The sequence below is a fragment of the Sciurus vulgaris genome (genome assembly GCF_902686455.1).
Source record: "Sciurus vulgaris genome assembly, chromosome: 11".
NCBI classification, from domain to species: domain Eukaryota; kingdom Metazoa; phylum Chordata; class Mammalia; order Rodentia; family Sciuridae; genus Sciurus; species Sciurus vulgaris.
The window spans coordinates 36413201-36425354 of NC_136472.1; the positions used below are offsets into that span (position 1 = coordinate 36413201).

Consider the following 12154-nt stretch of genomic DNA (forward strand, 5'->3'; position numbering starts at 1 on the left):
TGGTAGGAGGAAATCCTCAGTCATCGCTAATGGCTCTGTTTCTACTCTCCATATTGTACCCCGCCTTCAGCAGAGCCAGAGTGAGCACGGAGCCTCAACCCACGGGCAGGAGAGCAGGTGAGCGGGGTGCTGCCGATGCAAGAGGGGGCACCGGGGACAGGAATGGCCACGCCACTCTCCCTGGCGGTGGGGAGGGGGCTGCTCTGCCCTGGCACCATCGGCAGTGCTATTAACCTCTGCAGAAAGAGGAAGAAAGCTGGGTACCGTGGTGCATGCCTGTAACCCCAGCTGCTCGGAGTCTGAGGCCGGAGGATCGCAAGTTCAGAGCCAGCCTCAGCAGCTTAGCGAGGCCCAGAGCAACTCAGCGAGACCCTGTCTCTAAATATAATAAAAAAAAATGGGCTGGGGATGTGGCTCCGTGGTTAAGCACCCCTGGGTTCAATCCCCAGTACCAAAAAAAAAGAAAGAGGAAGGAAATGGACACAAGCAGTCAAGTGAGCTGAGGTCCTGGAATTAGAACACAAAAGAGAGAGGGTGCTCCTTTTACTCCAAGTACTTCATTTTGCAGGAGGTAAAGGGAGATAGGCAAGCGCGACACATGCCACTCAACCCCCAATCCCGAACCCAGGTCTACGACCCCTCGCCCAGCACTACGTCCCCTCACGAGGCTCCTCGCTCCGAGCTTCCCCACGGAAGGCAGGGAGCAGTACCTGTTTCCCATGATGCAGGGGCAACAGCAAGTGTGCTTAGAAACTGTGAAGAAAGAAAGAAGGGAGAGAGAGCAAGAGAGAGAGAGAAAGGGAAAGCAAGAAAGAGAAAGAAAAAGAGAAAAGGAAAGAGAAAGGAGAAAGAAAAAGAAAAAAGAAAGAAAAAGGAAGGAGGGAGGGAGGGAGGGAGGGAGGGTGGAGGGAGGGGAGAAGCAGCAGGGATGCGGTGGGAAAGAAAGAGAAGAGGCGACAAGTCCCTCTCCAGGCTTCTCTACTTTGGAAAAGTCGAGGACAGAGCTCGGACAGCCTGGCTCGGGCTTCTCCCCCGTTCGCCAGCGCCCCAGCCTGCAAAGGTCAAGACCGAGGCCGGCAGGGGTGGGTGGCCCGGGACACTGACCTGAACCGGGTAGAAGATCGCCTGCAGGGTGGGGAGGGTCTCAGTGAAGAAGTGGTCCCAGACGTCAGCCAGAACCTCCATGCGGTTCTCACCTGCTCCAGGGCGGGAAGAGGGGAGGGGGAAAGGAAGAGAGGAGCTCGCGTTACTCACGGGAGAGGCAGAAGACAGTCCGGGGCGCTGGAAAACGCCAAGCCCGGCCCTTCGAGCCCAGAGAGCAGCGCTGTGGTGCTGCCCGGCCTTCGTCCCTGCCTGAGATGGGCCTGGTGGGAGGCGGTCAGGTCACTGCAAGCTCTGCCCTTGGAAGGGACTCACGCTGGCACTGCAGACTTGCTTCTCTTGAGAGTGGTTCATTGCAAGAGCGAGTCAGACCCCTGAATCCTGCCCTCCTGTCTTGGCTTGTGATCTCCTCTGCCATTGTGATCCCATCCACCATAAAGCCCTCACCAGACGCCGAGGCAATGGGGCCGCCAGATTTTGGATTTCCAGTCTCTGAAACAGTTAGCTAAAGAAGGCTTTTTTCTTGATAAAGTATCCAATCTCAGACATTTTGTCATAGCAAGGGTAAGTGGACTAATACAGGTGGAAAGACACAACTAAAAATAGGCAGACATGCCTTTCTAGCCTGGATTCCAAATAGGTGGCTGAAAATTTAAAATCACATAGTAATTGCTATCATCATGTGAATGGTTATATTATCAGACACAACACTGTGTTAAGCTACTTATCAACAAGCTATCTCATGAGTAGACTCTGTTACCCCCATTTCACAGGATCAGAGAGACCAAGTACCTGACCCAAAGCCACACAGCTTGAAGGCAGAGCTATAATTTCAGAACTGTGCTCTTTACCACCCTAACCTGGGAAATCCTACGTACAGTTACACATTGTTTTGTTTTCTTAGTCACTGACACACTGGCCTTATTCTAGGATTGAGCTGTCAGTTGAGAGAGGTAGGAAGAAGATCTGGAAACTGTCAACCCGGCCCACGGTGTTACAGTAAGTGGGAGGGCAGCATTTTTGGCAGAGGTCACCTGTGAAACACAGGACCCACCTCCTGAGTCTGTACCTACTCACCCCGGGGACCAGGAAGCCTGGGCCGTGGCCAAGTGCCACCTGCAGGCTGGAGCACACATGTCACCGGGGAGCTGGGAGAGGAATCTGCACCGGCAGGAAAGGCAGGCGCTGGCAGAGCAGCCGGCTTGGCGGCGGCTGCGAGTGACCTAGATATCAGAGCTGGCTGGGCACTGTCTGCTCATCCCAGGCAGAGAAACTGGGTCAGCCAAGACGAGACGCCGAGAGACGCGCTTGGCAAAACACTGCTCGTTCCTCGTTCCATGGAACACGTCCCCGAAGGCCGATTTAGCCTCTCGCGTCTATTAACTTAATGGATAATAAAAGCCATGTCTGGGGAGAAAGAACAGAGCCTGATGAGTCACTCACAGGCCCAAAGAGGTGCCGACGCCGTGAGGTCAGGTGACACCCAGTGGGAGAAGGGCAACCCCGGCCCCCTCTGCTCCCCTGACCGCGCAGGGGCCTCGGTTTGCAGCAGCTGCTTGTCACTCCCTAGAGGGGTCAGGCCATGCCGTGCTGCTGACAGGTGTATTTCTGGTGTCCAGCACAGTGCCGGACACGTGGACAGATCTATTTTAGAAACCTCCTCAGGACTGAGTGGCAAGTGCCAGGTGAAGAGGTTTGCACAGGTACCGGGCTCTGTGAGTGGAAGGGGTTCCACCTAGGCCAACAGGAGGCAGTATGGAGCAGGACTTAATCACAATTAATCACAAGCAGGAGCAAAGGAAACTTCTACAGGGTGGCCTACTCTCTGCCTCTTCATCCTCTGGAGTATCCACCTTAGCCTTTGGGCTCTTGTGGATTTTACCTTAGCCTCTCACCCTCAGGATGCTTCCTCATGCCACAGGGCCTTTGCACATGCCCGTTTCTCTGCCCAGACTGCTCTCTCCCTCCCTCTTTGCCGACTTCTTTATCTCTCCATTTCAACCGAAATTTTACTCCTACAGCGAAACCTTTCCCCATTGTTCAAATCCCTCTACTATGGATTGTGTTCATAGTACTACCTAGTTACAATTTTATATTTGGTGATGATTTGATTACTATGTCTCCACTACCTGTTTATGAGCTCCATGGGAGTCTCGTTTCATTCATCCTAGTGTCCACAGCACTCAGCAAAGTACCTGGTGTCTAGTAGGTAATTGGTAAATGTTTGACTGATTCCAACACCACCTTCTTTCAAATGTAGGCAGGGCTCATTCACTGCAGGGAGGAGTCAGGAAGCCAGAAGACCCATGTGAATGTTAAGTCTCCACTATTCCCAAAACCAAGGTGAACTCCAGTGAGAGGCCACTGCAGCCCCTAGGCTGATGGCCTTTATCTTGAGCCCTCCACAACCAAGACCAGCAAAAGTGCTCCTGACTTTGGAAGGGCAGGAGAGAACCCTGGGCACGGCTGTGCCTGGTTCAATGCCAGGCATGTGAGGGACCCTTCAGCCCATCAGGGAAGCAGGGACAGGGAGTGACAAGCGGCTCCCTAGTTGCTGGTTGCAAATTTCAGAGAGGAATGAAGGTTTGGGAAAGTGTTTCAGAAAACACCAGCAGACAGACACAGGCCGACAGAACAGGACGGGCCTGGGGATGAAAGAGGTAAGGAACCAGGTGACACCGAGAAACAACCCCACTCGTCAAGGGCTTGGCTCCCTGCGGAGAGGAAGGGGTTTGCGTGGAGGGTTCCCGGCATCTGTCTTAGTAAATCTGTCCTCTAAAGTACCACAGGAGTTAGATCCCAGAGGATTACAGAGAGGTATGAGAAACTTCCTGAAGGTCAAGGTCACTGAGGCTCAAAAAAGATCACTGAGAGCACACCGTGTCTCCTGCCCACAAGAGCTCACCAAATGGACACAGAGGCCACCTGTCCTTGCTGCAGCCTTCGGCAGGGGTATGCGTACAGAACAGCCGTGTTGCATGTGCTCGCAAATATGTCAATAAAGCAGGATTAGGCAGCAACCGCGGAGATCACGTTCACTGTTTCCAAACTTCACTTGAGAGCAAGAGAACCCTTTCACCCAAACAAAAATCTCTCTTGGAGTTCTAATGCCTAAAATCAAAAAGTAGGGATGCTCTGGTTGAAGATGGGAAAGTCCCTTGAGGTTCCCCAGGAGCTGTTCCTTGTGCAGAGACACCCCCAACACCCAGAGCCCGGGGACTAGAGGAGAACGACCCTGCAGGGCGCTCTGGCTACGCCTTGGGGCACAGGTCCAGGATCTGGGATGATCTTTTCGCCCTGTCTAGCTCCATTTCTGGACTTTGACTCTACTCAGAGGACGGCCTAGACCAGAGACATCAACTTCCTCTATCAAGGGCACGTGAACCTCCAGTACCTCGTTCATACAGCTGGTTTCCCACATTTCCAGGAGCTTGAAATGACCCCCCTGATGACTGACAAATGAGGAAAGTGGCCAGTGACAATGCTTCTTGTCCCTCCCTCAACTGGACAGCCACCTTCTATACCTGTGCACTAGTCGAACTCCAAGAGACACAAGAGCCCCTGAGTTCCTAGTCAGAGCTACCTCCAAGTAGGACCCTCCACTAATGGATGAATGGATAAAGAAAGCACTGTACAGCTAAGCTGGGATATTACTTGGCCTCTAAAACGTAGAAGAAAAAAGGGACAACATGAGACCTATTTGGTCCAGAAATGATGACTGACTTACAGATCAAGGTCATTAGACTACAGCAAGAAAAATTTAAAAAATCCCAGTATGCATCCTACTGTGCACCACATGCAATGTGAGGCCAGCTATGTGCCTTATGCTCCCTAAAGCCCTCAACCCATCTTATCACTTTAAAAGGGATAAAAAAAAAAAAAAAAAAACTTGAAGAACCTGGCAACTGGTTGAGTCACCTGAGAAGTCAAAGCTAAGATCAGGCCTGTGCTATTGGGAGCCCCAGGAGAGCCCAGGGTTGGCAATTGGTGCCTCTCATATCATTGCCCATCTCCTTCCGTGTGGCTCTTTTCCGGCATGTCAATTGGATTCTAAAATCAGCATAGATCAGGAAACCCCCCTTTATCTATCAAATCACACCCCAATGAGTGAGCGCCAGCTTATCCTAATGTCCCCCAGAAAGGGGGACACTGCTGTCTACCAGGATCCCAAGAAATATCACAAGGCCGATAAGCAATAGCCCAAGGCAGACCTGAGGGGAGAGCATAGCAGAATCCACAGAAAACTGCAGCCCTTCCAGGGAGACCATCAGGATGCACCCCATGAAATCCCTTAACAAGGTCTCTAAAGAAGCCACCTGATCCCCCTTCCTTTTTCAAAACATGGTTCTGACTTGCACTGATGAGCAGCTGACTCAGACCCAGTGCCGCAGCCGAGCTGGGGGACAGGGTGACTCACTCGCGTGTAGCCTGCCCCTTTTGGACAGAAGCGTCTTAGCCGTCCCAACATCAAAGGCTGAGTCACAGGGGCCCTGCTCCAGCAGAGCTGCGTGGTACTTGCCTTCGCACAGCTTGATCTTCTCCTCCACAAAGAACAGCCCTTTTGCAAGAAGTTGGTTCTGCCAAAAAAGAGAACAAAGAAGACAAGAATTGGCAACTTCAGAGCAAAAGGCAAGCAGTCCTCCTCCACCTCCAATGGGCAGGAGCAGAGTCCTGGCCCACGTGTCCTTCAAGCAAAGGAGGCTTTTGTCCTCTTGGAAGGCTGAGGCCTTGGGAGAACCAGGAGACACCCCAGAGCCAAAGAGCAAGAGAGCCCAGAGCCAATGGCAGCCGCCACCCCTTCAACTTGGGAAGAGATACTGTATAGACTCGGCTGCAGTCACCACTGTTGACACCCCATGTCCTCAAGATCCTTGATGATCTACACTCACAAAGGGGAGCTTTGAGGCAACGAGAAAATATGCAAGAAAAGATAAATTGAGAGTTTCTCACACCAGCATGAAAGAGATTGCATGCAAAATCTTGAGCAGCAGCCAGTGGGGGTCCACGAGTGGGCATGTGCCCGAGGAAGCCATGGAGAGAGATGGCAGGGTCCTCCTTCAAGGGCAGCCGGCTGTGGGTGAAGAGCCCGCATCGATCACAGGCTCGTAGGACTGAATGAAATGAATGGTCAGCCTCGCCTACTGACGGTCAGCGAGACGCGCCCACAGGAGACAGCGGCCTCCTGCTTCCAGAAGCTTTGCTCTTTCCACTCTGCTTCACCATCCTCCAGCAAGTCTTCCCACCCTCCAAGGTCTAAGCTGGTCCCCAAGACAGGAAGCAGCCCCTCTGTGGGTTGCAGAAGCTCAAGGCTCAGTGATGGGCGGCGCCTCTCCGCTCACCTCTCCCGGATGACTGAAGGCCTGTGCTTGTTGCGGTGTGTGGAGGACCAGGGCACGCATGCTGACGGAAACACCAGTGTGTCCTCGGCACTGGCCTTTACAAAACCCTAAGGCCATCCCACAACGGGGAGAGAACATGGCAGAGGAAAGATCCTGGGCACCAGGCAGTTCAAGATCCAGCTCAGCTACTTTTTTTTTTTTTTCCCATTTACTATACTACTTTATTCAATTTTAAAATTTATATTTAAGATATTTGTATTTGTAATCGACACATAATGGTGGTACATACTTCTGGAGTACAGTATAAAATGTGCAATGATCAGATCGGGGTCACTGGCCTACCTGTCACCTCAGATATTTACCCTTTCTTTGCACAAGGAGCATTGCAAACCCTCTCTACTAGCTATTTCAAAATGTACAATTAGTTGTTGTCTGCTGTGGTCACCCCACCAAGCTACAGAACATTAGAAGTCAGCCCTCCTATCCTGTGGTACCCCTATGGCTTGGCTACTTCTAGCTGTGTGATTTGGGGCTTAATTTCCCTGAGTAATAAGTTCCTCATCTATAAAATGGCACAAGAGCATAAAGTTCTTGCAAACTAGTGATTATAAATACACACTCAGTGTCTGATGTCCTTAGTAATTGGTATTGGTGGCAGCGATGTGGATAGTTGCTGTCTCAGCCTGACCACTTCACAAAAGAAGTGGGAGGTAAAGAGAGTCAGTAATGAATGGCCTTATCACATGTGCTAAGGTTTTATCAAAGATGCCATCCCCTTTCTGTGGCTGGTACACATAAACTGAACTTCATAATCTTATTGAGACTTGCAAGATATTACCTAAGTTTAAAGAAGCAGTTGGCCACCACTTGGTTTCAAGATGGCAGCTAGAATCCCAGATCAAAGTTAGAACGATGCAGAGTAGGAGGACTTCGCTAAAGCCAACAAAAACCAATTCCTTTACCAAGAATTAGGGAATAGACAGGATTAAGATGTAGCCCTAATCCATCCCCTAGTCCCCAGTCAAGCAAATGAATCCCAGCAGCTTCTGGGTCAGAAAGCAAGAAAACTCCCCGGCAACAAATTCAGACTGGCAGGATGTGCCAAGATTGCTCAGGGGTGCAACAATGTCAATCACTCTGTCCAAATGCTGCAGACACAAGTCCCAGCTGTGACCTGGAACCTCTGCTTGGGGTCGGAGGGGCCTTAGGTATCATTTAGTCATCCTCCCCTCTCCCGAGTCCTGTAGTCAAAATGAACCAATTTTTTTTTTGCTTTGTTTTGTTTTTTGGTAACAGGAATTGAACGCAGGGGCACTTAACCACAGAGCCACCTCCCCTGCCCTTTTTATTTTTTATTTTGAGACAAGGTCTCACTAAGTTGCTTAGGGCCTCGCTAAGTTGCTGAGGCTGGCCTTGAACTTGCGATCTTCCTGCCTCAGCCGCCCATCCTCCCAGCCAGCTGCTGGGAATGCAGGAGTGCACCACCACACCCAGCTTCACAGTTTCCCATAAACTGAAGTCTCTTCAAAAGCATCCTGAACATTCCCACATCCCCATGAGGTTTTGCTTTTATCTAACAGTTGAATAAACTCAGGCGAGAAGTCGGGTCCCCCCCCCCCCCCCCCCCCCCCACACACCCGGTTCTAACACCTGGATATGAGGCTCAGCCTTTCCAACGCGGCCTTCATTTCCCTACCGGCTACTAGAGGTCAGGACCTTCAGTCGGCCACACTGCATCCCCTTTCTCTGCAGAGCCCTGTGCGTGGACCCCACAGAGCTGCCTGTCCGCACACCAGTGCACCCACAAGTGCGCCTCGGCTGCCTGAGGGGCCCACTCCCGCCCTGCCCCATCCGGGCCCTCAGCTGAGCTGCCCAGCTCCCCTTCTGGGAGCACAGTCACACAGCTTCCTGGAGCCAGAGGGTCCAGCCAAAGGCCTCAGGCTCTGAAGGACCCACAGCTGGCGTCCAGGGCTGCCTGCAGCCACTCGGGTCCTCAAGCTGTGATCTTCCAGCATGTGCTTTCTAAGTGACGTCTGAGGAGACCCTGGGCTGTGCACTGGGGCTGGGAGCCTTGGCTCTGGCTGGTCCGGCCTCCCTCCTCCTCCCTGGGCCTGCTAGTCACACCCCGGTGTCTGGGCCGCCATGTCTCCCCCTCTGCCCGCCATGTCTCCCTTCTCCTGGGTGGTGGCAGGGCTGTGTTGGTGGGGGCCTAGCTGCTGGTGCAGGGAGGGTCAGGGCTGGCTGTGCCCAGGGCAGAGGCCTCTCCGGGGCTTACGCCTGCTCACGGGTCCTGAGACAGAGAGTGGGAAGGAAGGAAAGAAGCCTGGCCTCAGGCAGCATTTTGTCTGAGTGCCTGCTCTTCCCAGATCCCACCTCACGGCACTCAAACCCCGTCGAGTGCCTGAGTCCAGAAGGTTCTGGGCAGTGGAGATGGAGCCCTCCGATTACAGAGCAAGACAAGACCCCCTTTCCCCTCATTCCACCCAGACCCACCACCCCCGCCAGAAGGCCCCCAGCCAAACAGCAGCCACCTTGTACAGTGGCCACCTGGGAAATGCCCTGGGCCTCGGGAAGGGGCCTGTGTTAGGTAGGGCATCCTCCTCCTCTGGCCCCATCGGTGAACCTGGACGTGGGCCACACAGCACTTTAATGAAGTGGCAGAGTGGTCCGGAAGGGAAGAAACGGCTGACATCTCTAAGACATGAAAAACGTGAGTTGCAAACAGAGATGAAGCTCAGTGAGAAAAATGCAAACGAGGTCGCTTTGGGAATGCACCGACCACCTGACTACCTGACCAGACCACCGCCTGCAGGAGAGAAGAGGGACTCGGCTGGTCCTGGATGAACCGAGGCTGGGGAGCTGGCAGGGAGAGCTTGGGAGCGACTGTACTCCTCCCAAACAGACGCCCCACGACCAGAGGCACGGAGCGGGGAGGACAGCACCAACCACCCCTTCTCGCAGGAGGAACTTTCCACAGGGAGCGGCCGAGGCTGCCAGCCACCACATGTCCACCGCCTCCGCCTCGATGGTGATCATGGTGAGAGAGGCCATGGGGTCAGTTACTGCTTCCACTCTCAGGCACCCAGTGGGCCCTTCACGAGTTACCTCCTCTCAACTTTGCCACACACCTATTTCTTTTTTTTCTACAAAAGAAACTGATACTCGGAGAAGCAACCAGCCAATGCGGGCCCCGAATGTGTACCCAGATTGATCTGAACCCCAAATCCAGCGTATTCCTCTGGCTTACCTTAGCAAGTCGAAACAAAACCAAATAAAGAGTAAAAACTAAGATACAAATAGCCATCCTTGTTGACTGCTCACTCCGTACCAGGCACTATGTGTATGTCACCTCCCTTAGTAACCACATGGACCTTATGAAGTAGGTATCACGATAACAACTAGACTATTGCTAAGGGAACTGAGGCTCAGAGAGGTTAAGTGGCAAGCCTATGTTCACATAGCTAATAAGCATTCTAGCAAGGACTGGACTCCAGACCTACCTGGCAGAAGGGCTGGTGCTTTTAGCCATCATGCTGTCCTGCCCTGCAGAGGTTTCGTGTGTCCTTGCCCACAGAAGAAGCAGATGGAATCCACTCCAGGATCAGACCCTGGGGGCAGTGACACAGCCATCCAAGGCCATGTGACTAGGTTCTATCACGGGCCTTCCATCCACCGTGGTTCTTTCTGCAGCCTAGTCCTGCTACCAGCTTTCCAACTTCCATCTCTCCCAAAGTACCCTTCCAGGGCCCTCCTCTCCACTATCCACATGCTGCGTCCAGCCCAGGGGGACCCCATTCCCAAACAAGACATTCCTTCCTACCCGAGAGGGGCCTGGTGGCCGTGTTGCTCTGCCTACAGAGAACATACCTGAGCCAACAATTCCACCCAGGCATGTGTTCCGGGTGATCTCCATGTCTTCAAAGGTCCCCCTATTGGCGAGGACCCAGGCATGGAAATCACAGGTCACCCCCATTTTTACCCTGGGGGACTTGGAAAAGCCAGCATGCTCTCTACTGTTATCTGCATTTCCTGTGAACTTGGTTGCCCTTCTAGGTAAGCAATAAAAGTCTCACAAACGCAGTCACCCCCTGGTCCAGAGAGTTCCCAGCAAACCAGTCCTGGTGTGGGTGGGTGTGCCAAGACAGGGAGAAAACCCCAGACGGAAATCAAGCCTGGCAGTAATACAAGTTCTTCACTGAGTCTCATTTCAGCCACCATGAAAAGGGTGGATTGGGGCTTTTTTAAAAAATTACTTTTTATCAGGAATCAGGAAAATAGACTATATCTGATTTGTCAGACACTCAAAACAAACAAGCAAAATCCCTGACCCTCCTCCCCCTGGGTCTTTTCTCCAGGGAGGCCTTGAGGGCATTTTTACATTTTATGGTCTAATCCAAGAAAGAGGCTTTTCTCCTGTGGTCAGATGAGCTGGGTTGAGATCTTTGCTCTGTAATTGACTATGATCTCAAAGAACCTCTCCCTCCTCCCCGAGCCTCAGTAAGCGGCTGTAAGAAGGGGATATGTATAATAACAGGATCTCCATCCTGGGTTGTCAGGAGGGATAAAGGAGGGGGCCCAGGAAATGGGTTGTCAGGCTAAAGACATGCCAGGATCATGGACGCTCATGAAACCCCACAGTGCTGGGTCCCAACCCTGCCTTCCTTGCTCAGTTGGTCTGAGGTATGGCCTGAGAATGTGCTTTTCAACATGTTCACAGGTGATGCTGAAGCTGCTGGTCCGGGGACCACACTTTGAGAACCATTGTCTCAGAACAATACCTGACATGGCCGCTATGACGTTCTCTTCCCCATGGCTCTTAAAGGGTTACAGAGAAAAAGCTTCCAGATTGAACAAAAATCCCCAGGGCAGCCTTGGCTCCTTGTGGCCACTGGACTGCTGCAGGCTTACACCTCTTTCAGGCCCACATTTCCAGTATTTACCCACCTACCTTCAACGCCTCCCTCCTCCTTTATGCCTAGTCCTGGATCTTGCCATTCCTTGCCTGGTGTACAGGAAATCACCCAATTTCATATATACTGGGTTCCTGAAAAGACGTACTGATATGGAATAACATACTCACGTGATGTGGGGGGAATGGTTTCCCACAGAGCTACGGAGCACTGTAAACTCCCTAATCGCCTGTCTCTGGAGCCGGTCTCTGGGTGACATCTCTTCAGCATTTTGTACCTACACGCTCCTTTCTTTCACAGTTGAATGTGCGATAACCTCAAGGCGGTGAGGCTGCAGATTTGCCATTTCGGCTCACCTACTGATTTTCACCTTCATCCCAAACATGTTAAGGCCTGTGGCTTTCAACTTCAAGACCCATTTTTCTATTTAGCTTCATAAAGTATGAGAAAAGTACAATAAAAACGCCACATAATTATATGAAATTCGAGTAATCACTAAGGAGACCAAGCACAGCGAAGCTGCCTTTAAGGAACCAATTGACTGGCGGGTAGCCCTTTGGGGACAGGGGGCCACCCAGCCAGCAGGATGAGCTCATTCTCAGCTCCCGTTAGCTCAACCCCATTTTCTCACCTCTAGTGACCATCAGGAACTCCCGGGGCCACCCCAGTGCTTACAAGCTCCATCGGGCCTTGGTTCCAAGTACTGCCCACTCCACAGTGCAACCTTAATGACCTTCTTACCAAAATGACACAACCCCCGATGGAGCATCTGTGCATCCAAACCCCTTGGTATATTGGCCCCAA

The 12154-nt window shown here is 52.2% G+C and overlaps 1 protein-coding gene across 8 annotated transcripts in view; it reads right to left on the reverse strand.

Annotated features, from left to right (window-relative positions):
• Positions 1-12154, reverse strand: part of LOC306640269 (proline-rich protein 5-like) — a 185983-nt gene that overhangs the window by 64894 nt on the left and 108935 nt on the right. For all 8 annotated transcript variants that reach the window (XM_079104416.1, XM_079104413.1, XM_079104411.1 and 5 more), the window contains 2 exons: positions 5621-5678; positions 1105-1196 (listed from right to left, as the gene is read on the reverse strand). In XM_079104416.1, coding sequence (XP_078960542.1) covers positions 1105-1196; positions 5621-5678 — 150 coding nt within the window. The remainder of the gene's footprint in view (positions 1-1104; positions 1197-5620; positions 5679-12154) is intronic.